General features: G+C 44.3%; 1 protein-coding gene across 2 annotated transcripts in view; it reads left to right on the top strand.

Moving 5' to 3' along the window:
* The first annotated feature begins 6,132 nt into the window (after window positions 1–6,132).
* arrdc2 (arrestin domain containing 2) overlaps window positions 6,133–27,110 on the top strand; it is a 32,172-nt gene continuing 11,194 nt past the window's right edge. Inside the window, exon 1 of one of the 2 annotated variants that reach the window (XM_072594388.1) lies at window positions 6,133–6,683. In XM_072594388.1, the coding sequence (XP_072450489.1) occupies window positions 6,425–6,683 (259 nt within the window). In that variant the 5' untranslated portion in view covers window positions 6,133–6,424. Of the gene's footprint in view, window positions 6,684–24,747; window positions 25,124–27,110 lie in introns of those variants that run through there. The other variant, XM_072594387.1, reaches the window with a different exon arrangement.

The following is a 27,110-nucleotide window of genomic DNA, read 5'->3' as shown; positions in this document are numbered from 1 at the left end:
TTCCCTTTATTCTAAGGCTGTGCTCTCGGGTCCTAGTCTCTCCGACCAATGGAAATATCTTCCCAATATCTACTCTGTCCAGACCATTCAGTATTCTGTATGTTTCAGTTATATCCCCCCACCCCCACCAATCCTTCTAACTTCCATCAAGTATAAACCCAGAGTCCTTAAATGTTTCTCATATGTTAAGCTTTTCATTCCTGGGACCATTCTCATGAGTCTCCTGTGAACATGCTCCAAGGCCAGTACATCCTTCCTGATATATGGGCCCCAAAACTGCACAAAATACTCCAAATGTGATCTGACCAGAGCCTCATAAAACCTCAAAAGTACATCCCTGCTTTTAGATTCAAGTTCTCTCAAAATAAATGCCGTCATTGTATTTGTCTTCCTAACTATTGACTCAACCTGGGCGGCATGGTGGCACAGTGGTTAGCACTACTACCTCACAGTGCTAGAGAACTGGGTTCAATTCCCGCCTCAGGCAACTGTCTGTGTGGAGTTTGCACATTCTCCCTGTGTCTGTGTGGGTGCTCCAGTTTCCTCCCACAGTCCAAAAATGTGCAGGTCAGGTAAATTGGCCATGCTAAATTGCCCGTAGTGTTAGGTGTAGGGGAATGGATCTGGGTGGGTTGCTCTTCGGAGGGTCAGTGTGGACTTGTTCGACCGAAGGGCCTGTTTCCACACTATAGGGAATCTAATCAACCTGTAAGTTTACCTTGAGAGAATCCTGGACTAGAACTCCTGAGCCTCTTTGCACTTCAGACTTCTGAATTTTCTCCCCATTTAGAAAATAGACCATGCCTCTATTCTTCCTACCAAAGTGCATGACCTCACACTTTTTCGACATTGTACTCCATCTGCCATTATTTTGCCCACTCTCCTAACCTATCCAAATTCTGCTGTAGTCTCTCCACCTCCTCAATGTTAACTGTCCTTCTACCTATCTTTGTACCATCTGCAAACAATAGCCAGAACGCCCTCAGTTCCTTCATCCAGATCGTTAATGTACGAAGTGAAAAGTTGTTTTCCCAACAGCCTTGAGGATCACCACTTGTTACCAGCTGCCATCCTGAAAAGGACATTTTTACACCCACTGTCTGCTTTCTGCCAGACAGCCAGGCTTCCATCCATGCTAGCACCTTGCCTCTGACACCATGGGCCCTTACCTTACTCAGTAGTCTTCTGTGTGGTACCTTATCAAAGGCCTACTTGAAGTCCAGGTAGATAACATCCATTGTCTCTCCTTGCTCTAACCTGTTTGTTACTTCTTCAAAGAACTCTAGCAGATTTGTCAGGCATGATCTCCCCTTGATGAAACCATGCTGACTTTACCCAAGTATTCAGGAATGTCATCCTTCACAATGGATTCCAGGGTCTTACTCACGACTGAAGTTAGGCTAATCAGTCTGTAATTTTCCATCTTTTGCCTTATTCCCTTTTTAAACAGGGATGTCACGTTAGTGATTTTCCAGGAACCCTCCCTGATTCAAGCAATTCCTGAAAGATCACCACTAACACCTCTGCTATCTCTTCAGCTACCTCCCTTAGAACTATGAGGTGTAGTCCATCTGGTTCAGGTGATTTATTCACCTTAAGGCCATTCAGATTTTCTAGCACCTTCTGGTGATGGCCACCATACTCAGTTCTGCCCCCTCACTCCCTTGAATTTTTGGGATATTATTCGGGTCTTCCACCATTAAGACTGACACAAAGTGATTATTCAGTTTGTCAGCCATTTCCTTGTTCCCCACTACTATCTTTCCAGCATTATTCTCCAGCAGCCCAATGTCCACATTTGTCTCTTTTTTGTCCTTTATATATCTAAAGAAACTCTGACAGTCTTCCTGGATTTGACTGGCTAGCTTACCCTCATAGTTAATCTTCTCCCTCCCTATTCCTTTCCTTGTTGCCCTCTGTTGGTCTTTGTAAGCTTCCCAATCCTCTGGTTTCCCACTGTCCTTTCCACATTATATGGTTTCTCTTTTGCTTTTATGCTATCCCTGACTTCCCGAGTCGGCCATGGTTGCCTCATCCTCCCCGTACCATGCTTCTCTTTCCTTGGGATGAATCTCCGTTGTATCTCCTGAATTATTCCCAGAAACTCCTGCCATTGCTGTTCCACTGAGTTTCCTGCTAGGCTCCTCTCCCAGTCCATTCTATCCAGCTCCTCCCTCATGCTTCTGTGGCTGCCTTTATTCAGCTGTAAAACTGTTACCTCTGATTCTGCCTTCTCCCCCTGAAATTGCAGAGTGACTTTAATCATACTATGATCACTGCCTCCAAAGGGTTCCTTCACCTTAAGCCCCCTTATCAAGTCTGCCTCATTGCACAACAATATATCCAGTATGGCCTATTCCCTAGTGGGTTCCACCACACGCTGCTCCATAAAGCCATCTTGTAGACATTCCACAAATAACCCGAGGGAGTGCTGTACTGCCAGAGGTGCCCTTACTTACATGAGGCCACAAATCCATCTGTCCTGACAGGTAGATATAGAAAAATCTTTACTGCTATTTTAAAGAGGTGAAGGGGAATTTACCGCAATGCTCCGAGGCCAATATTTATCCCTCAGCCAATATTACTAAAACAGCTTTACTAGTCATTATCATGAGGCTGTTTATGGGAGGTTACAGACTGCAAATTAGCTGCTGCAGTTCCTACACTGTCATAGTAGTTGCATTTGCAAAAGTGCACAATCTGATGTCATGAAAGTGTTCTGATATTTGTCTTTTGGTGATCTCCCTGGGCTGATACAGAGAAACCCAGCAGTTGTCTCTGATGTTCAACAAGATTGTCAGTGCCCAGGGCTACGACCACCTCCCTCCATCTCTTAATGAACAAACAAGAAGAGATTTGTTTGCAAACACAGCACAGATATCTGATGCAGTCCTTGCTAGCAGGACATTATGCCATATGGTTTCTGACCTTGCTACTCGATTCTGTGCATTTGAGTGGCTGATAAAAGCCTTTTGCTTTCAGAGAGTGGTGCATCTATGGAACCCCCTTCCCCAGAGAGTGGTGATTAGATTAGATTCCCTACAGTATGAAAACTTCGGCCGAACAAGTCCACACCGACCCTCCGAAGAGTAACCCACTCAGACCCATTCCCCTACCCTACATTTACCCCTGACTTGGCAGTCTTAGCATGGCCAATTCACCTGGCCTGCACATAGTCATAGAGATGCACAGCACGGAAACAGACCCTTCAGTCCAACTTGTCCATGCCGACCAGATATTATAATCTAATCTAGTCCCATTTGACAGTACTTGGCCCATATCCCTCTAAACCCTTCCTATTACTTTGGATTGTGGGAGGAAACTCATGCAGACACGGGGAGAATGTGCGAACCCCACACAGACAGTCACCCAAGGCGGGAATCGAACCCAGGTCCCTGGTGCTGTGAGGCAGTATTGGTAACCACTGAGCCACCGTGTCGTCCCGGTGAGGATAGGGGCATTGCATATTTATAAGGCAGAGGTAGATAAATGATCAACTAACAGGGAATGAAAGTTCAAAGTTCATAAGATATAGGAGCAGAATTAGGCCATTTAACCTATAGAGTCTGTGCTGCCATTTGATCGTGTCTGGTATGCTCCTCACCCCAATTTTCCTGCCTTCTCCCCATATCCCTTCAACCCATTACCAAATAAACATCTGTCTAACTCCTCCTTAAATGTACTCACTGTCCCAGCATCCCCCGCACTTTGGGGCAGTGAATTCCACAGATTCACAGCCGTTTGGGAGAAGTAGTTTCCCCTGAACTCTGTTTTAAATTTGCTTCCCCTTATCCTAAAACTCTGACCTCTCTTCCCAGAATGTCCCACAAGAGGAAGCACCTGCTCCATGTCTACTTTATCCACACCTTTTTATCATCTTGAACACCTCAGTTTGATCTCCCCTCATTCTTCTATTGGATACTGTGCAGGCAGGCAAGTGATCATAGCCAAGGCAATCACTGTTGAAAGTGCAGTGGTCTCGAGGGGTGAATGGACTATTCTGCTCCAAATGAACATGTGAAAGGATACCAAGAAACCCTTTTGTTCTGTGTTTCTCACTGTATTAACATTGCATCTTTGAACTCTGACAACTGAAACCCATGTCAGCCTTTGTCCCTTACCCCTCGCTGGTGGGATTGTCATTTGTAATCACTCTCCCAATCTCTGGAGCTTTGTCCCCTCACCTCTCTGACTACTCTATCTGCATTAATCACCCCTCCGTAGCACATAAACAGCAGAATCACCTGCCATTGCAACACACTACCATGTTCCCTGGCCCGACGTCTCTGTTTCCAGCCTGCTACAGTGCTCTGGCAAAGTTCAGCACGAGTCATAGAGCTATACAGCTTGGAGGCATATCCTTCAGTCGAAGCCATGCAGATATATTAATCCAGAATTTGAATAGATAAATAGATTGATACATAATGTGGAGGAGTTGGTGTTTCAGGGACCCTGCAGTCTTCAGGACTCAACTTTGCGTTCAATAAATTTAAAGCCTAAACATCTTCATCGTTATGATATGGAGGAGCTGGTGATGGACTGGGGTGGACAAAGTTAGAAGTCACATGACGCCAGGATTTAGTCCAACAGGTTTATTTCAAATCACAAACTTTCAGGGTGATGCCCCTTCACCTAATGAAGGAGCAGCACTCTGAAAACCTGTGATTTGAATTAAACCTGTTGGACATAAGCTGTTGGTGTGGGATTTTTAACTTTGTCCACCCCAGTCCATCACCAGCTCCACCATATCATGTATCAATCTGTTTATCTATTCAAATTCTAGATGAATTGAAGATATCTGGACGAGTTGGACCGAAGGGTCTGCCTCCAAGCTGAACCGCTCTATGACTCTATAAATCAAGATGTGGGGGTGTTGGTGTTGGACTGGAGTGGACAAAGTTAAAAATCTAGCTTTATGATGAAGGAGTTGCGCTCTGAAAGCTTGTAATTTCAAATAAACCTGTTGGACTTTAACCTGGTATTGTGTAATTTTTAACTTTATAAATCATTTCCGGCATGGACTGGTTGAACTGAAGACTGTTTCTATTCTGAAAGAGAAAATGCTGGAAAATCTCAGCATCTGTAAAGAGAGAAAAGAGCTGACGTTTTGAGTCTAACTGACCCTTTGTCAGCTTTGACAAAGGGTCAGTTAGACTCGAAACATCAGCTCCTTTGGTAAAAACAATGACTGCAGATGCCGGAAACCAGATTCTGGATTAGTGGCGCTGGAAGAGCACAGCAGTTCAGGCAGCATCCAAGGAGCTTCGAAATCGATGTTTCGGGCAAAAGCACTTCATCAGAAATAAAGGCAGTGAGCCTGAAGCGTAGAGAGATAAGCTAGAGGAGGGTGGGGGAGGAAGTAGCATAGAGTACAATAGGTGAGTGGGGGAGGGGATGAAGGTGATAGGTCAGGGAGGAGAGGGTGGAGTGGATAGTTGGAAAAGGAGATAGGCAGGTAGGACAAGTCCGGACAAGTCATGGGGACAGTGCTGAGCTGGAAGTTTGGAACTAGGGTGAGGTGGGGGAAGGGGAAATGAGGAAACTGTTGAAGTCCACATTGATGCCCTGAGGTTGAAGTGTTCCAAGGCGGAAGATGAGGCGTTCTTCCTCCAGGCATCGGGTAGTGAGGGAGCGGCGGTGAAGGAAGCCCAGGACCTCCATGTCCTCGGCAGAGTGGGAGGGGGAGTTGAAATGTTGGGCCACGGGGCGGTGTGGTTGATTGGTGCGGGTGTCCCGGAGATGTTCCCTAAAGCGCTCTGCTAGGAGGCGCCCAGTCTCCCCAATGTAGAGGAGACCGCATCGGGAGCAACGGATACAATAAATGATATTAGTGGATGTGCAGGAGAAACTTTGATGGATGTGGAAGGCTCCTTTAGGGCCTTAGACTTGCTGAGATTTTCCAGCATTTTCTCTTTTGATTTCAGATTCCAGCATCCGCAGTAATTTGCTCTTACCCACTGTTGCCATGCTGATATGACTCCAAGACTCCTGTACAGCGGCTGTCCACTGAAGAGGAGAACTGTAGCTTTAAGAACGGAAGGGAGGTGACGGAGTTTTTTTTTAATTTTCGCGAAAGCTTTTGCCAATTGGAGGAAGCAGAGGAACCGCCTCTTTCCTGAGTATTAGGGAGTGGTAGCAGGGGGTTTGGGATCAGTCGGTTCAGTTACTGATCTGTGTGCAGGAGGCTCCCAGAGACAGAGAGAGGAAAAAGTTACTTTCAGAACACAGTCCCCTAACAGATACACACACTCACATTTCCAAATTTCAGAAATACCCAGTGAATTACTTTGACCGTCTGGACACAGCCCTAACCGACGGAACCTAGCGCACAGCAAGATCCCACAGCCATAGAATTGAAACCGTGAGCGTTTTGAGTGAGACTCTGCCGCCGGTGGGAGGCTGGAACTGTGTAGGGTCTCTCAGGATGAAGGTCGGTAAGATCCGCGGCTTCCTGCTGCTCCCGGACCGGGTGGAGGACTCGGTCTATACCCGGGGCCAGTTGATGTCGGGCCGGGTGATCCTTGACCTGAGGGCGGCGGTAGCCATCCGCTCGCTGCTGGTGTGTGCCCAAGGCATAGCTGCGGTACACTGGCTGGAGAGCAGGAGCATCGGTATGAACACTGTCTACTCGGATTACAGCTCCCATCAAACTTACTTCAAACAGAGGCAGCACGTTATCCGAGGTCAGTGCAGGAATATCACTTTTAGCTGTCTGTGTGTGTGTGTGTGTCTGTCTGTGTCCTGGGTCTGTGTGTGGGTCTCTGTGTCTGTCTGTGTCCTGGGTCTGTGTGTGGGTCTCTGTGTCTGTCTGTGTCCTGGGTCTGTGTGTGGGTGTCTGTGTGCGTGTGTGAGAGAGAGAAGGGACCGTTCAGGGTTCATATAGACACGTGGCTGCGAGCCGGGGGGGGGGGGGGGGGAAGAATCTGGCTTCAAGTCTTGTTGTGGGATCTTCCCGTGCATTGTGTTGAATCTGGCTGCAGTGTAGTTTTAAGTATAAACTGCAAAATCGCTGTTGAAATCTTTTTAATTGCCTATAACTGTTTAATAAGCAAATTTGTTGATTATGTTTAACTGTGTGCTTTCATCTGGTTGTGTTAAAGGAATAGTATTCTGTCTGTCTCACTTTGCTGATAGTCCTAACGCTCCTTGTACAGACAACGGAATACTCTGGGGAATGGATACATCCACATCTCCTCCTCAAATTTGACAAGCACACTCGCTCACATTTCACACTCCAGCTCCCACATACTGCACACATTCATTCCCAGACATACGCACCCCTCTCTATCTCTCACATCCTCAGACATACACATTGCATGTACACTCACAGATGTACACTTATTGGGGTACAAACAATACAAGCACATGCTGTCTCTCTCCTATTCACCCAGACATGTACGTGTGTGTGTATATAGATATAACACGCATTTGTTTGTACATTGCATACACATACTCACAGACACACTTGAATGCACACTCATTAATACACACCCCATGTATACACAGACTCCCTCATGCTCTTCTATCACCTCCACTTCACCTGGTCTCTCTCTCCTTCACATATTCAAATTATGTGTGCATTCACAGAGTTGAACATTTTCCCCGATCTGTGCCAGGTTAGTGTATGAGGGCTATGATGGTCCTTACCCCTTTTTTATTTTCTCTTTCATGCTATAGCATGTATGAATTTTTTTAAAAAATTAATTAACCATCCCTACAAGTACTGCTTTGCATAGGAATTATTTAGCCCCAGATCTCTTGGGTATCAGTGGGATTAAACTGATGATCAGAGCACAGTTTCACAGGAAGATGGTGTCAATGTTAGAAGTTAAAAATCACACAACACCAGGTTATTGTCCAACAGGTTTATTTGAAAGTAATAGCTTTCAAAATGCTACTCCTTCATCAAGTAACTAGTAGGGCAGGATCATAGAGCATAGAAAAGTACAGCACAGAACAGGCCCTTTGGCCCACGATGTTGTGTCAAGGTTTAATCCTAATGTAAAATATAATAACTTAACCTACGCACCCCTCAACTCACTGCTATCCATGTGCATGTCCAGCAGTCACTTAAATGTCCCTAACCACCACCGCTGGCAATACATTCCATGCATTCACAACTCTCTGCGTAAAGAACCTACCTCTGACATGTCCTTTATACCTCCCTCCGAATATCCTCAAACTATGACTACTTGTCCCAGTCAATCCTGCCCTGGGGAAAAGTCTCTGGCTTATTGACCCTATCTATTCCACTTGGTATCTTGTATATCTTGGACACAGAATTTATCATAAAAGATCAATTCTGTGTCCTATGTTCTTGCACCACTAGTTACCTCTCAAAGGAGGAGTGCTCTGAAAGTTTGTACTTTCAAATAAACCTGTTGGACTATAATCTGATGATGTGTGATTTTTAACTTTGTCCATCCCAGTCCCAAACTGGCACCTCCACATCAGTGTTAGAAGTGGGAACCTGAACCTCTCAATATCACAGTGGCTATTACATCTAAAGCATAAACGTATCCCATTCACACTGACATTCTGCTGATGTTATCCAAAAAAGAGAAGTGTGCAAATCCATTTGTGACTCAGCAGGTCACCCTCCCCTACTTCCTGAGCTAAAACATTTTGTGGGTTCTCTCTGGAGACATAAAAACTCCATCTAACCTGATGGTCCAGCTGTGGTACTGAGGGAGTGCAGTGTAGTTGCAAATGCACATTTTTGGATGAGGTTCAAATTGAGCCACCACTTCCAACGGTGCTGTTTCCAAGAGAAGCAAAAGACAATATTTATCCACCAGAACTCTTTATCACATCATTATCACATTGGAGGCTTGCTGTGTACTGATTGGATCCTGCATTTTGTTTTTTTCAATATTAACTATACTTCATAACACTGGCTGCTAAGAGATGTCCTAAGACAAAACTTACTTTTCTTCAGGAAAATTAGCAATAAAACTTACAGATTATCATCTTTCTTTAAAAAAAATGAAACCAGTGGTAAATGTGCAGTGGGGGAGGGAGTCTGCTGTGTTTACCCAGTCAGAGCTGATTCCAGTCCCACAGCCATGTGTTTGATTCTTGACTGCTCTTCATAGTGGCCCAAAAAGACACTCAATTGAAAAAAGGAAGCCTGATCAGCATCTTCTCAAGGTCTGGAGAGAGAGAGAGAGAGGTTAAGCAATAAACACCATTTGGGTGGCACAGTGGTTAGCACTGCTGCCTCACAGCGCCAGGCACCCGGGTTCAATTCCCGCCTCAGGCGACTGACTGTGTGGAGTTTGCACGTTCTCCCCGTGTCTGCGTGGGTTTCCTCCGGGTGCTCCGGTTTCCTCCCACAATCCAAAGATGTGCAGGTCAGGTGAATTGGCCATGCTAAATTGTCCTTAGTGTAGGTAAGGGGTAGGGGTATGGGTGGGTTGCGCTTCGGTGGGGCGGTGTGGACTTGTTGGGCTGAAGGGCCTGTTTCCACACTGTAAATAATCTAATCTAATCTAAACCATCACAAAAACTCATTCCGGATTAAATTCTCTCTTCAGTCCTAGCTCTGTTAGTCCTCCCGTGAAATGCCAGCTCCTTCACCAAGCTTTTTCTGACTCCCCTCCCCCTGCTATCCAGTTGCACTCCTTATGCCTCTGTAAAGTTTCTTGGGGATCTTAAGCCAAGTTGATATTGAGCAACTTTTTTTAAAAAATAAATTTTTTGTCAAATAGTTATTAAAGCCTCCTTAGGGCAGATTTTGACACAGGTCTGAGTGTGTTTTGGGGGGGGGGGGGTGATATTGCGCAAATAACGTGTGGGAAGTTTTGTGGCCTCCACCTGACTCTCCGATTCCCAGAATCCTATTGCAATCTGCAAGTCCCCTCACGGGGTGACTGACCCGGTCTGACTTTTCATGTGTCAACTCTGGTCATGCTGCTTGGTATGACTTGCCATGTTTCTGCCATTGGTCACCTAGAGTTGATGTCCCTTGGGAGCTTCCAAAGGTAACATTAGATTAGAATAGATTCCCAACAGTATGGAAACAGGCCCTTCAGCCCAACAAGTCCATACCGACCGTCCGAAGGGTAACCCACCCAGACCCATTCCCCATATTTACCCCTGGCTATGGGCAATTTAGCATTGCCAATTCACCTAACCTGCACATCTTTGGATTGTGGGAGGAACTGGAGCACCCAGAGGAAACCCACGCAGAGAATGTGCAAACTCTACACAGTCAGTCACCCGAGGTGGGAATTGAACCTGGGTCCCTGACGCTGACAGGCAGCAATACTAACCACTGAGCCACCATGCCAGAGATGAATCTTTAAATCCCAGGGATGGTGTTCTGGAGGGTTGGCAAACATCCTCTTGCCCTCCTGTGCTGTCAACATCGAGGTATTTTTGGAATAGGTGATGCGCAATACAGAAATGTGGCATGATTGTTGTTCCTGAACCAGTGTGGTTGCATTTTGTGCGTGACAGCCTAGGGCGAGGCAGGGAGTTGAGTGCTCTCATGTGCCGTCTCCAGGATAACACTTGCAGCTTGACAGAAAGAAGCCCATTGACAGCAGTTGATCATAAGGCCAGCTCGTGAGCAGACATCAATATTTGCCTTGTGCTGGGATTTGCATGGTGAATTTACATCAGAAATCATAATTTCTGTTACAGATCAAAGAAATTTGCACCATAGTTCTGCAGAACTCCATCTCCACCCGCCCCTACCAACACCTTTTGACAGCTATCAGTTTAAAAGAAAGTAACTGTATTTAGATAGCACCTTTCATGACTTCAGGGCTACTAATAGCCAATGAAGTTCTTTTTCTCAATGGGTTTTTCTGGTGGAATGTAGTTACAAGTTGTGCACAGCAAGATGCCAGAAATAGCAATGACTTCCAGACCTTTTTTAAACAAGAAAGCTTCATATAATTGATTCACATCTTTGTCTCAATTTAACATCCCAGTTCCATTACACACCTTTCATTATAGAGTTAACCATTGTCCACACTTTAGGACTTAAAGGTTTTCCAATGTGAATAATGCTAAGAGCGAACTAACTACCAACGGCAATGGCTCTATTGGCTTTCATTTATAATGCTGAAACTTGAAAAATGATACACAATGGTATTTACTTTGCACTTTTTCAGCTGATAGTAGATGTAAAATTCCAGAATATTTATGAACCTTGCCAATTACTTGCATCATTGTACTTTGTCATGAACTATTAATATTTAATTAGCCAAACTGAATTTTACAATATTGTAAGTTTGGACCCATTAGAACATGCAATGTTTTTAAGTTACAATATCTAGATTTATTAGCACAATATTGCAGTCAACTGAAAATTCACACACTGTTGGCTTTAAGTTCTCAACTTGTGATTGTTAAAGTATGAGGCTGATGACACAATTGATTTGCTGCAAGTTATGGGGAGGTGATGGCCCAATGGTATTATCACTGATGTTAATCAGGGACCCACGTAACATTCCGGGGACCTGGGTTCAAATCCCGCCACACCAGATAGTGGAATTTCAGTTCAACTTAAAAACAAGTCTGTAATTAAGAATCCAAGGATAATCATGAACCCATTGTTGATTGTTGGGAAAACCCATCTGGTTCACTAATGTCCTTCAGGGAAGGAATCTGCTATCCTTACCTGGTCTGGCCTATATGTGATTCCAGAAGCACAGCAATGTGGTTAACTCTTACCGATTCACTGGGCAATTAGGGATGTGGAGTAAATGTTGGCCCAGTCAGTCATACCTACATGTTTGAATGAATAAAGGTAAGTTGTCATTGTAGCAGTGTTAATTTAACGATAGACATTGGCCAGAACATTTTAAGCAGAAATCCCCTGCTCTGCTTTGAGGTAGCTTCCATGGGCTTTTTTACATCCATCTTTTGAGGGCAGACAGTGGATCATAAAGCACAGAAACAGACCCTTCGATCTAACCAGTCCATGTCAATCATAATCCCAAACTAAACTGGTCCCACTTGCCTGTGCTTGGCCATATCTTTCTGTTTAATGTTTGCACCAAAGTGCAGCACCCAGTGACGGTGCACCACTCCCCTGGTATGGGGATGCAATTGTAACGACTTGTCTGAAAGGTAGCCAACAGATGATGACTTCATGCAATATATTAAATTTGGTCAATTTGGTGAGAGCCATTGTGGTCATAACCAACAGACCATTGTAACTTGCTGAAGCAGCATTTTTCAATCCAAGTCTTTATGATTTCAAAACCTTGTGTTTTCATGAAAACAGGATTCAGAGATCGATGCCATGCCTTTGGAGTTTAGCACTGACATGAAGGTCAGTCACTTCTCCCTGTCCCTTGAGTATATTGTACTGGCTTCAGATGGAATGTGATAAAGCAGGGAATAGGTCCTGTTTGCTCTGTAAGGGTAAAGTTCCTTGAACTTGCATACACAGCAGGCAGGACAGTAAGCATTAAATAAAGCGAAGGACGGTGGATGCTGGAGATCTGAAACAAAACCAGAAACTTCTGGAAAGACTTAGCAGATCTGGCAGCATCGGTGGGAAGAAAGCAGAGAGAATTTGGAACTGTTGAATTTCTCCAGAAATGTCTGTTTTAAAATCAGAAAGTTATGTTGGTCATATTTTTGGTGTCACTTTGGCACTCCTTCCCTTCCCCAGTGAGAGTTCCTGGTGACCCCACAAAGAGTTGAGTCTGTACGCGGTTACTAAGATTGAAGCAGTGAACTGTCCTGTGTCGGAGTTTGTTAATGTGTCTGCTATGGCAGAGTGGGCATGTGCTCTCCCCTGAGTCAAAGCAGTAAGTTCAAGTCCCACGCACGCTGTTAGTTGCCAGTGCAGGACTGACAGAATGTCACACAGGTAGAAATGGATGAGGAATTAAATTCAGGCCTCTTCTACCCTCACAGGTACATTAAATTCCCTACATTGCGGAAACAGGCCCTTCGGCCCAACCAGTCCACACTGACCCTCTGAAGAGTAACCCACCCAGACCCATTTCTCTCTGACTAGCACCTAACACTACGGGCAATTTAGCATGGCCAATTCGCCTGACCTGCACATCTTTGGACTGTGGAAGGAAACTGGAGCACCCAGAAGAAACCCACGCAGACACGGGGAGAATGTGCAACTCCACACAGATAGTCACCCGAGGCTGGAATTGAACCTGGGAGGTGCTGTGAGGCAGCAGTGCTCCCAGGTTTGATTCCAGCCTCGGGCAGCTGTCTGTGTGGAGTTTGCACATTCTCCCCGTGTCTGCGTGGGTTTCCTCCAGGTGCTCCGGTTTCAGGTAGAAGGAAAGCTATATCCCAAAGAACAGCAGGAGACTTCTCCTCAGTGACCTGGTCACTATCTTTTCATTGAAAGCATACTTTATTCATAAAATAAATTATCTTTATGTACATACAAACAGCTTTGTACAGCCTTTGCAGAGGAGAAAAATCACATTGGAATTTGGCATTCATAAGAGCTTCTCTGCAGTTGCGAACAAATCATTTTCTACTCTCATGCAGGAAACTGTTTACATTCATTTTGAGGCACTGAGAGGGTCTGACAACTGAACAGACCCCCATAGTGCTTTGGCAGAGAGACCTCAGACAGTGGTCTTTCCCCACTGCACCATAGCAGCAGCTGCCCCTCAGCACTTAGTCCTGGACCTTGGAATGTGCCAGTCTGCAACACTCAGGGTCAACTCCTTGCTCTGGAAGACCAACAAGGTTCAGACAGACCAAAAAGCATCTTTGGTTATCTAGGCACACTCAACGTTTGTCTCTGTGTACATCCTGGGGAATAGACCATAGAGCTCAGAGGCCCGTGCCACTGAGCTGCTTGGGTCAAACCTTGACAAAAGCCCCTGCATCTCTCTCCAGACGTCTTTCACAAAGGCACATTCCAGCAGGCGATGTCTGACAGTCCCATGAGGGAGAGGTGATTATAGAATGGTCCAACTACTTCCATTCCGTGGCACCAAAATCGGAAACTTCCTTTGTCAAGCCAGGGAAGTCGCTCAGCCAACACCAGTGAACAGATTGTCTGGTTCCTGTCTTTTTCTGGGATCTTGCTGTGCACAAACAGGCTGCCCCATTCTAATGCAGTGACTGCACTTCAAAGTTGAAATGTAATTGAGGGTACAAGCTGAGCAGGATGGCTGAATGACGTTGAGGCATGGATTGAGGAAAGCCAATAGGCTTCTTTAAGAGTCTGGTGAAAAACAAACACCGAAACAATTTAATTGTCTGTAAAACACTGTGGAGCAATTTGAAGTTATGAAACCTGCCACAGGAACACAAGCCTGTCTTTCTTTAGCAAATACCAGTCCCTGAGCTGTTGACAACAACAGAGGCAGTGTCTTCACTGATCTCATCACTGACAGTACTGTGAGTCTCAAGCACTGAAAGCCAGTATTTGCATTGAGCGAGCGTCCTTACAAAGGGTAGTCACTGTTCTTCTGTAGGGAATGCAACCAATTTGAACTCCGCAGTCTCCTGCAAACAGCAATGAAATGAGGATCAAAGTTTATCTGTTTGATTTTTGACTCTAAGTTCAGCAACAACTCGAATTTACAATTCTCATTCACCTGTTTACATTGTTTCTGGCTTCTCTCCCACCCTACTGCAGGGCAATACCCTGGGAGCAAGCCACTGAGCTCAAGGGCACTTGGGGACGGGTAACAAAACTCGTCAGTGAGATTCACATCCCAAGAACGAATAAAAATTGAACTCTATTCCAGTTGGGGCCAGTTAGTCTGGAAAAAGAGGTCAAAAAGTTTGGATGTGAGAAAAGGACACCCAGGAACAGAAATCAAGTCTGCAATGTCAATGGACTGAAATAAATTCTATATTCCTTTTAAACATTGTGTCCCTTTTAAAGATTCAGATTTCCTCCCTCTCCAGGGAATATGTAACATTGTCAGTCACCACCTTCCTGCTAATGTTCATACAGAGCTAAGGACGTCAGTGAAAATCACTCAGGACGCATTGTAACAATCCTTGACCCAGTTTGATACCGTTTAGACTCCTTTAAATAAAACATCTTGAGTGAAAATACAAATTGTAGTGCAGTGACTAAAATCAGCCCTGAGGTAAAATTGTAATTTATTAGGATCTTGTTATGTTTCTGTTCTTTTGCCATTCCTTTGTCTTTCTGTAATTGGTCTTGAAAACAAGGAGAACAAGTTGCACCTAAATACAAAACAAGGCAATTTTTTTTTATTCTCTAGTTATTGTCAGCTGTTAAAATATAAACATTTTTTCAAAAGCTTTTTGGGAAAAATGGACCTTGTTGATTTAATTAAATTTAGTGCCTGAAAAGCAGTAGTAAAATACGTTTTGGGAAAAGAAACTCTAACATGCGTTTTAATTTCATTTTGCACACCTCCTGTTTGAAACTAGCAGCAAATTTAACCGCTACAAATATGGAAAGGTTTATCCCTAATGAGTGGATGATTTGTTTAGAAGTTTCATTGACTTTGATTTTATTGTTGTCATATGTAGTAAGATACAGTGAAAAGTGTTGTTTGGTGTGCTATACAGGCAGATTGGATCATACAAAGTACATCAGGGTAACAAAACAGAGTGCAGAGTACAGTGTTACAGGTGCAGAGAACGGGCACAGAGATCAGAATTAACATTTGAGAGGTTTGTTCAAAAGTCTGATAACAGCGGGGAAGAAGCTGTTCTTGAATCTGTTCATACATGTACTCAAACGATTATACCTTCTGCCTGATAAGAGGGTGGAAGAGAATAAACTGCATAGGAGGGGTCTCTGATTATGTTGGTTGCTTTCCTGAGACAGCAGGTAGTATAGATGGAGTGAATGGATGGAAGACTAATTTGTGTGATGGACAGGGCTGTGTTCACGACCCTCTGTAGTTTCTTGCGGTCTTGGGAACTGACATTGCCATGCGGTGATATATCCAGGTGGAATGCTTTCTATGGTGCATCTGTAAAAATTGGTAAGAGTCCTTGTGCGCATATTTCAAATACAGTTATTTGATACTCTCTTCTGGAAGAGAAATGATCAATTGCATCCATGCATTTAACTTTCCAAAGCTGAATGGGAGCAGACGTTCGCAGGAAAGGGATGACTGGAAAATGGGGAAGCCTTCAAAAATGAGAAAACAAGAGTCCAGAGATATTCCTGTTGTGAAAAGGGTGAAAGGAAAGGCTGGCAGATATAGGGAATGCTGGATGACTAGAAAAATTGAGGTTTTGGTTAAGAAAAAGAAGGAAGCATATGTCAGGTATAGACAGGAGAGCTCGAATGAATCCTTAAAGTACAGAGGCAGTAGGAGTATACTTAAGAGGGAAATCAGGAGGGCAAAAAGGGGACGTGAGATAGCTTTGGCAAATAGTTACAGAGAATCCAAAGGGCTTTTATAAATACATTAAGGACAAAAGGTTAACCAGGGAGAGAATAGGGCCCCTCAAAGATCAGCAAGGCGATCTTTGTGTGGAGCCGCAGGAGATGGGGGAAACATTAAATGAGTAATTTGCAGCAGTGTTTACTGTGCAGAAGGAGGTGGAAGATATAGGTAAAGACAAGCCAGGGAACTATAGACCGGTGAGCCTGACCTCAATGGTGGGCAGGTTGTTGGAGGGAATCCTGAGGGACAGAATGTACATGTATTTGGAAAGGCAAGGACTGATTCGGGATAGTCAGCACGGCTTTGTGCGTGGGAAATCATGTCTCACAAACTTGATTGAGATTTTTGAGAAAGTAACAAAGAGGATCGATCAGGGCAAAGCAGTAGACGTGATCTATATGGACTTCAGTAAGGCGTTTGACAAGTTCCTCATGAGAGACTGGTGAGCTAGGTAAGCTCTCTCAGAATACAGGGAGAACTAGCCATTTGGCTAAAAGTAGAAGACAGAGGGTGGTGGTGGAGGGTTGCTTTTCAGACTGGAGGCCTGTGACCAGTGGAGTGCCACAAGGATCGGAGCTGGGCCCGCTGCTTTTCACTGTTCTATAAATAATTTGGATGTGAACATGAGAGATATAGTTAGTAAGTTTGCAGATGACACCAAAATTGGAGGTGTAGTGGACAATGAAGAGGGTTACCTCCGATTACAACAGGATCTTGATCAGATGGGCCAATGGGCTGAGCAATGGCAGATGGAGATTAATTTGGATAAACGTGAAATGCTGCATTTTGGAAAAACAATTCAGAGCAAGATTTATATACTGGGGAGTGTTGCTGAACAAAGTGACCTTGGAGAGCAGGTCATAGTTCCTTGAAATTAGAATCACAGGTAGATAGGATCGTGAAGGCGGTGTTTGGTGTGCTTTGCTTGCATGCATTTTTTTCTCTCCTTCCTATCAGAAGGATATTGTGAAACTTGAAAGGGTTCAGAAAAGATGTCTAAGGATGTTACCAGGGTTGGAGGATTTGAGTTTTAGGGAGAGGTTGAGCAGGCTGGGGCTGTTTCTCCTGGAGCGTCGGAGGCTGAGGGGTGACCTTATAGAGGTTTATAAAATCATGAGGGACATGGATAGGGTGAGTAGATGAGGTATTTTCTCTGAGGTGGGATAGTCCAGAACTAAAGGGCGTAAGTTCGAGGTGAGAGGGGAAAGATATAAAAGAGACCGAAGGGGCAACTTTTTCACACACACAGTGGTACGTGTATGGAATGAGCTGCAGGAGGAAGTGGTGGAGGCTGGTACAATTGTGACATTTAAAAGGCATCTGGATGGGTACGTGAATAGGAAGGGTTTGGAGGGATATGGGCCCAGTGCTGGCAAATGGGACCAAGTTAGATTAGGATATCTGATCGGCATGGATGCGTTGGACTGAAGGGTCTGTTTCCGTGCTGTACATCTGTGACTCTAAGTCTCCATTTAAAAAATGCAGTAGGGGTGATAGTCAATGATTGACAGATATATGAACCATGGGGATTTCCTATCACCTCAGTTTAAGGTGGAGCTTAATCTTGCCTCTTCCTCGAGCACAAGCGAAAGTGCTACAGAGAAATGAATATCAATTTGCAGATTTAAAGACATACTGTGCAACTTTAGTGGTCCCTTCCTTTGCAGACTGTGGCAAGTTTTGTGGAATCACCAAATAGTTTATATGCTGCTTTTAATTGAAACAAATAATTTGGTCACTTTTAGATATTTGTAAAAATTTCAGACACATGGTTTGGAGCAGGAGGACCCAAACGTATTCCTCTGGCTCAGAGGGAATACTGGATGTGAATGGCCCAGTACAGTAAAGGAAATGAGGCCACATAGTTGGAGAGGCTGGAGTTTTATTATCGGGAGTCATCCAGAAGATAATCATCCATGAAACTACCTTGTTGATCATTATACAGAGGGATTGAATATAGGGCAGAGAGGCATTTTGATCATACTTTTCAACATTCAGCTGGCTGGATAGAGTAAATCGGGAGAAGCTGTCCCCACTCATTAAAAAGAACAAGAATGACAGGGCATGGATTTAAAGTGATGTGCAAAAGAAGCAAGGATGTGATTCTAGAGAAGATTTGTGGCTCAGGTTGTGGTTCAAGTTGTAAGTTTGCTTGCTAAGCTGGGAGATTTGTTCTCAGACGTTTTGTCACCATGCTAGGTAACATCATCAGTAAACCTCCAATGAAGCACTGGTGCTGTCTGCTTGTTATTTGTGTCTTGGCCTGTTGTGGGTAATATCACTTCCAGTTCTTTTTCTGAGAGATTGGTAGATGGGGTCCAAATCGATGTGTTTGTTGATGGAGTTCCAGTTTGAATGCCAGGCCTCTAGTAATTCCCATGCATGTCTTTGTTTGGCCTGTTCTAGGATGGATATATTGTCCCAGTTGACCTGGTGTCCCTCTTTGTTGTGTGTGTGGGTACTAGTGATAGTTGGAGAAAGTGAGGACTGCAGATGCTGGAGATCAGAGCTGAAAATGTGTTGCTGGAAAAGCGCAGCAGGTCAGGCAGCATCCAAGGAGCAGGAGAATCGACGTTTCAGGCCTGATTCCTGAAGAAGGGCTCATGCCCAAAACGTCGATTCTCCTGCTCCTTGGATGCTGCCTGACCTGCTGCGCTTTTCCAGCAACACATTTTCAGTACTAGTGATAGTTGGTCATGTCTTTTGGTGGCTAGTTGGTGCCAGCCTCATGCAGTCCCTGTCCTGGGAGGGTTTGATGGCGGACAGTGCAGAGGGAGCTTTACTCTGCACAGAACCAGTGCTTCATTGAAGGCTCATTGATGTTGTTACCTAGCATGGTGACTAAATGTTTGAGAACAAATCTACCAGCTCAGCAAGCAAACTTGCAACCAGAAGCAAGAATGACGTGTGAAGCTTTTTTTTCCACACTGAGTAGTTAGGATCTGGAGTGCACCGCCTGGAAATGTGATGGAGGTAGGTTCACTTGAGCCCTTTGTTGGGTAGTGATCTGGATGGAAGTAGTGTGTAAGGATATGGGGGAAATGCAGGAGACTGGCCCCAGGTAATGATGCCTGTTTGAAGAGCCAGTGCAAGTACAATAGGCTGAATGGCCTTCTCATGTGACAATGATTCAAGGATGAATAATGGTTCTGAGAATTCCACTGATCAGCTTCAGAATGCCCCTCAGAGGGGTGCCCTTTCTACTTACACCTGCTTCAGTTTAACATCTCACCCAGAAGACGACACCCCTGACAGTCCAGCTCCGAGCAATTGAATAGGAGGAAATCTTCCAGCTAGATCACAGCTGATCTGAATCTCATAACCTTTTACTGTTTTTAATAAACTTATGTTGAGCTAAGAAACACACAATATTTACATGTGAAGTATCAATTGTTCCCATCAAATACACCCAGGACAGGGATAGCCTGTAGTACAGACTAAAGCTCCCTCTGCACTGTCCCCCATCAAACAGTTCCAGGACAGGGACAACACAGAGTTAGGCACCGATTAAAGCTCTCTCTACTCTTTTAAACTGAAAGTAAAGTTTTCTCTACACTATCCCATGAGACAGTCCCAGGACGGGTTGAGCACTGATTAGAAATGGAGTCAATTTCTTAATAAGACCACAACCACCGTGCCTCCAGGCGCATGTATGTGCACTGTCTGATGTTGAAATATCCCAATCAGCTTCAGATAGTTAATGTGTATAAACAATAGTTGTTAAGCCAGGTAAGGAGTAATTTCACATGAGAGAAAAGTGTCACCAAAGATTAGGAGGAGAGTGTTGGCAGAGCTTTGGGGGAGCGGGGTGGTTTCAAAGCCCAGGCTTCAGAAAGCATGGCTACCAGTTGTAGATGTAGATTCTTTAATGCAGAAGGCAGTGCCTCTGACAATGCAGCAGTGCCGCAGTTTGCACCCGAGAGTCGTTTAAGTCCCGGACTGTGAGCTCCGGGCATTCGGCATCTAACCTGCCAGTTAAAGCTGTGTACCTCGTGTTGAGGCAGTGAGCAGATGCCTCACAGTCAGTGTTTCTGCTTTTAGACAGAAAGTGGTTTGAGACATAAGTCAGAGAAGCACAGGAACCTATCTCACCAATAAAACAGAATCGAAAAGGGGTGTCAATGAAAATTTATACAATGTCTTGCCACAGTTTAATCTCACTCCTTTCTTCCCATTCAGTTAAAATTACAAATAATGTTCTCTTCTTTGCAGCAATGACTTGGTGCCCCTCACTCCGCACTGTCTTTGTACGGTGTGATCTGCCTGTACTGCATACAAAACAAAACTTTTCACTTTACCTGGATACATTTGACAATAAATCAAATCAATAACCATTCACATAGACTGCTGACTTGATATAATTGCTATTGCTTGTTGGGTCTTGCAAAGAATCTTGTTTACGAGTTTCTGGGCTGTAGTTGTGTGCAGAAAGTACAGGTGTTAGAACAGGAATCTGTAACTGGACCGACCAAAACATCTCCACCCAGAAGGTATCGGATTCATTGGCACAATGATTAATCTCGTTTGGGAGTCTCTCTTTGAATGACTACATATTAGATGGTGTCGCTCGTGCTCTATCTACACTGCCCTCACTCGCGCTCTCTTTTCTCTGTTTATCTTTCATTCTATACTTACTCCTGCACTACCTGACTGCCTGCCTTCCTGCATTCAGAGGACTGTGGTCAGTTCTGGTCACAGTATTGCGTAAAGGACAGAGGCACTGGAGAAGGGACACAGTTGATTAGAGTGGTAACAGGACTCATCGAGAGAGATTGAACAGCCTCGGGCTGTTTTCTCTGGAAGGCAGAGGTAATCCAATAGAGATCTCTCCGATCACAAAAGAGTTAGACAAGACTAAAACTTAGTCTCATAAATAAAGACAGTCACTAAGAATAAATCCAGCTGAAAATTCAGGAGATGAGCTCTCTTAAGACTATAAGAAATAGGAACAGCGGTAGACCATTCGGCCCTTCAAACCTGCTCCATCATTTTGTAGCTGATCTGACATTCCTCACATCCACTTTCCTGCTCTTTCCCCATAAGACTTGATTCCCCGACTGATCAAGAATCTCTCTAACTCAGCCTTAAATATCCACAAGGACTCTGCCCCCACAGCTCTCTGCAGCAAAGAATTCCAGAGATTCTCCACCTTCTGGGAGAATAGATTCCTCCTCATCTCAGCCTTAAATTGCTAGCCCTTTTATTTTGAGACAATGCTCTCTGGTCCTAGACTCTCCCATGAGGGGAGGCGTCCTCTCAGCATTGGCCTTGTCAGATCCCCGAAGAATCCCAAATGTTACTTCCACCTCCAATGTCTCTCAACCTTAGCTGGGGAGTGCTGAGAACATGGAACACCGTCCCACAGGGAGTGGTTCAGGTGAATGATATCAATACGTTAAAGATAAGCTGGAGAAACACGTGTGTGTGGGAGAGGGAGAAGAATAGGCTGAGGCTGGGAGGAGTCTGGCTTGACACAAAAACATCAGGCTCTAACAAATGGGTAGAGTGACCTGATCCCTGTGGTGTACTTTCTGAATGTTTGCTTCCTGACTCATGATGATCCTGAAGAACAGAATGAACTGCTGCATTGCTGTGTAAACACACTGCAGTAAATGTCTGAGACTGACACTGCTTTCAAAACATCCCAGTTACAGTTCGACAGCTGAGTTCCTATAAATGTTACTCAGTCACAGCTTCTGTTTCCAGTAACCCTGGAACAGCTTTAAACTTGAGATAAAATGAGGGATGGTGCGCTAATGTGACAGTCAGGCTTGGATTTAGAAGTGGAATTAGATTTAATTGCTATGTGTACTCAAGTACAGGAATACATGAGTACAGTGACAAGTGTACAAAATTGCCATTCTCTGGCAACATCTTAATTACAAAATCAGAATTTCCTTTTTTAAAAATAAAACAGCAAAAAATAATTAGTCAAAAGGTAAAAGAACAAACAAAAACAAAGTGCTGAAGAAACTCAGGAGGTCTGGCAGCATCTGTGGAGAGAGAAAGTTAATGTTTCAAGTCTGGTGACCCTTTGTCTGAACTGATGGTAGATGGGAAAAGATGGTATTAATGCAGATGGATGGGGGAGGGGGAACCGAAATGGGGGGAAAGGAGAGTGGATAGGTGGAGACAGGGCCCAGAGAGAGCGAGAGAAAACAGGCAGGCAGGCAGGCAAAGAGATTCTTGATGGGAGCCAGGAGTTTGTATTGTAAGGTTTATAGTCCAGAATAAGGGCAAAAGTCCTAAAAGTAGACTCTGTCCAATTAGGAATGACATTTGGAACTTTTTTAACATGAAAAGTGAGTGTCCACAGCTCCTTCCCTCCTCCATAACTGCCCACAGAGGGAACAGAGACATGATGACATTCATAGAATCCCTATGGTGTGGAAGCAAGCCATTCAACCCATCAAGTCCACACCAGTTACAAAGCACCAGCCAGGAGTGTGATGGAATACTCCCCACTTGGTCGAGTGCAGTTCCACTAACGATGAAGGAGCTTGACACCATCCAGGACAAAGCAACCCCTTGATAGGTACATGATCTGGCATCTTCAATGTTCACTTCTGCCACAACTGGCAGGCACAACAAGTAGCAGTAATCTGTACCATCCACAAGATGCAGAAATTCATCCAGGCTTCTTTAACAGCACTTTCCAAACACTTGACTCCCCTGTTTTTACCTTTTCGCCCATGGAGCCTGCTCTGCCATTCATGAAGATCATGGCTGACCTATCCATTGTCTCAGCTCCTCCTACCTGCATTATCCCCATAGCCCTTCATTCCTCTACCATTCTTTGAGGGGCGTTAATCTCTAATTCTTTACTGCATAGGGGTGATATAGACACAGACAGAGTGAATCAGGGAAAGAGCAGAAAAATAAGACTGAGTTTGATCAAGGCAGACTCTCCAGGCTGAATAACCAACTGAAAAGCCTACATCTAATAGTGATTATCTTGTGTGATTTTTAACTTTGTACACCCCAGTCCAACACCGGCATCTCCAAATCGTGACTACACCTAATGGTGTTTATTTTGGAATATTTTCATGTGGTTCAGTGTCCTGCTTTTCTTTGTTTGAGAATGCTCCGGTGAAGCGCCTTGAACTGTCAAAATGAGCCTTTTAGAGGCAAGTTGTTGTTAGAAATCCTTTTTAAATATCGATTGTTCTGTTTTTAAAAACTTCAGGAATATACAATCCGTCGCCAGCAGATGGCAGCGGTGCTTAATCTGCTGAAAACCTTTCACTCGTCCTGAGTTTGGAAAGTTCAGAGATTTTAATTTATTTAGGATCCCGTCTTCCACAGCCAGAACCCAACCGTCAGCTACAATGAGTTATCTTGAAATGCAGTCACTTTGTCCCGTCGGGTTCCCTGTAGGCGGACGTGGACATTCATTGTGTGCACAGCAAGATCCCACAATTTTTCAACAGTCGTTTGGGACTGTTCTGTGTAGTTTAAGTTGGCTGCTTTACTGAGGAATGGAATTCCCCTCTCCTCCTCACTGATCCCCATTGTGTCTCTGAGAAACATTCTGAAGACACATTTCAGAATTCTAAAGATCACTGGGAGAAAACTTATTTTTATCCCTTTTTTTCCTGATTCTAGTGACTTGAAACGCTGACATTTGAAAGTTCATTTGGAACATTTAATTTTAATAAAGCTGTTTTGTAAATGTCTTGTTCTGACTTTATTTTTGAAAATTCGATCCGACCGAGGAGCAGAGAAATCAGCTCCGGAGAAACTTGGCAGATATAGAAATGCAAAACTTGCAGGGTTTTGTATATATTTTTTAAAAGGTTGCGTAACCTGACTTGTTGATGCTTTTAACATCAAGAATAGACAACTTGCAAACAAAAATATTAGTTGAAAAACATTTGCTCCTGCCTTTCAAATAACATTGACATTGAGTTGAAGCCACGAGATAAATTATTTCAATATGTTTGAAATAAGATTTATTTTTAGGGAGCTTTGTGTTTGAAGTTGACAAAAGGAGCAAAAAGGGTTTGAACTCGTCCAAAAGTTTGCAAACTTTTCCTCGAAGTTGTTTATTTGGCTTTGGGGCACGGTTTTTTTTTATTTGAACGGCTCCTTGTTGTTTTCCTGCTGCCTGGAATCTCTCGTGATGTTTTCCTTCCAATCGGCGGAGAGATTTATGCCTTTGCAGCGATGCTCGAACTCGAACTGGGTCCCCGTACCCCCCCGGCTTTCGCTTCACTTTGAGAAAAACAAGCAAGAGCGCCGCGCCCGGGGGCGGGGCCTGGGGACCAGGGCTGTCAATCAAAGGCCAGCGCCCGCCCACAAGCCTTGCAGCCATTGGTCGGTGGCGTGGACGGCTTCCCTAGCCATTGGCCGGCGCACCTGCCAGTCAGCCTTCCCCGCCCTCTCCAGGGACTCGGCTGCCTATTTAAAGGGGCAGGCGCACAGCAGCTGAAGTGCAAAGGCTGCTCTTTGTTGTATGAGTTGTTTTCCGAGTGCAAAAGACTTCAGTTGCAAAAGAGGAGGAAAATAAAAGATGATTTTGGATAAGATGAAGAGGTTTTCAATGGTGCTGGACAACCCAGACCCCAGCTCGGTGCCAGTTTATAGCACTGGGGATGAGGTGTCCGGCAAAGTTATCCTGGAGCTGACTGCAGCAATGAAGATCCAATCCCTCAAGCTGCACGCAGAGGGCTGTGCGAAAGTGCATTGGACTGAGTCGAGGAGTGCTGGCTCTAGCACTGCTTACACCCAGAACTACAGCGATCAAGTGGAATATTACAACAAGAGGATGAACCTGCTCCAACTAGGTGAGTACCCCATTGCCCCATGTGAACTGACACCCTGCTTTTGAGAGTGGGAGTGATTAGAACTGGCTCTGATTCGAAGCTGTTTTCAAAGAGTCTCTCCAAGCACGATTGGCCGAATGGTCTACTGTAGTACTGTTCCTTTCCATGATCTGAAGTTTAGAGGCAATGTCTGGGACAGTTGACATAATGAGGGTTCAGACGATCCTCTGGAAACCAGGGTAGTGATGGCTAACCTGTACTTATTGTTTCATTGTCAGAGCAGTACAATGGTCCCCTGACATTGAGCTTCTGACTCCTGGGAGTTCTGGCTATAGTGTAGTGCAGTTAAATAAAACTTTCTCTGAAATCAGAAAGTAAGTTTAGTTTCATTTTGACTAGATTGTGAAACTGTCCTTTTAAAGATGGTGTATGTGTTTTGTCACGCAACCGTAGGTTATTCATTGTATGTTCCTTCACTGGGACATTTATTGCCCAGTGTCTGTAATTGGGGAAACTGAATTGTGGTGATTATGAAATGCTGATTCTCAGAATTTCACTGGGAGCCTGATTTGTGCAGATTTTCTGTTTCTTCACTGGACTCTTGCTGGAATGGAGTGGGGGTGGATTTTTTATTGTTTAAACATTTTTTTATATACTAAGGCCAGTCACTTTGCTTAGCACTGTTAGTCAAACATTGCCTGTAAAATCTGCAGCAACAACATTTTAGCTGGTCCTGTTTCAGCTGCATTTGTTTCACTGTCCTTGCACTTGCTTATAAAACCCATTTAATAGGATCACTGCTGACCAGATACTCTTTGTGCCCGTTTTCCTGCCCTTTTCCAGTAACTCTGGGTTCCTCTCGTCAGAGCTCAGCACTTATCCACAGTTGAACAGAGAGGTGAGCAGTATAAATAACTAAAGGAGTGCAAATTGTACGTTTAAGGAGCTGTCAAAGATCTTTTAAGTAAAATGGCGGAGTGCAAAACCAGGCAGCATATTTTTAAGGTGAGAGGAAGAAGATTTAAAAAGGACAAGGACCTTTTTTTTACAGTGTGTGGTTAGTATGTGAAACTACCAGAGGAAGTGGTGGGTGTAGGTACAGTTAAAAGACGTTTTGATAAGTACATGAATAGGAAAAGTTTAAAGGGATATGGGCCACAAGCAGGCAGGTGGTACTGGTTCACTTTGGGAAAGTGGTCAGGATGGACTAGTTGGACTGAAGGTTTATTTCTATGTGGTATGACTCAATAAAAGAAATATAATGAAATACCCATGACATGTATTTCTCTGCTGTTGACCTTGAAATGTTAACTCATTGTTTTAAGCAACTAGGCAAAAGTGAGGACTGCAGATGCTGGAAACCAGAGTTTAGATTAGAGTGGTGCTGGTGCAGGCCCGAAACGTCGATTGTCCTATTCCTCGGATGCTGCCTGACCTGCTGTGCTTTTCCAGCACCACTCTAATCTAAACCAAAATTCATTGTTTTGATTCTGGATTAGTGGTGCTGGAAGAGCACAGCAGTTCAGGCAGCATCCAAGTAGCTTCGAAATTCCGAAACATCGATTTCGAAGCTACTTGGATGCTGCCTGAACTGCTGTGCTCTTCCAGCACCACTAATCCAGAATCTGATTTTCAGCATCTGCAGTCATTGTTTTTAACTTTATTGTTTTGAGTCCACTCAAACTAAAATTTAGGAACCCAGAGTGAGGTTTATTTCCCTCAAGTTTCTCCATAGCATTATTTTCTTGTTAACCTGTTGCGAGGGGGAGGAAAGGGGAACAAGACAAGAGGAGAAACTGGAAACATTCAGCTGGTCACACCATAATAGCAGGTAAAGGAAAGTGTCAGCATTTCATATTTCACCCTGTTTCAGTTCAGCAGAAAGCGCTGAGTGAGCAACTGGGAAAGAGAAAACTACAGACTCACTTGTAGGCACATACATGCACAAATATAAAGGTAATGATTATGGACTGTCATTGGCCCAACCCATAAGGACATTGTGGCAATT

This window comes from Chiloscyllium punctatum, chromosome 24, assembly GCF_047496795.1.
Source record: "Chiloscyllium punctatum isolate Juve2018m chromosome 24, sChiPun1.3, whole genome shotgun sequence".
NCBI classification, from domain to species: Eukaryota; Metazoa; Chordata; class Chondrichthyes; order Orectolobiformes; family Hemiscylliidae; genus Chiloscyllium; species Chiloscyllium punctatum.
The sequence above is the reverse complement of the archived record's forward strand: the minus strand, read 5'-3'. Positions and strand labels throughout refer to the sequence as shown.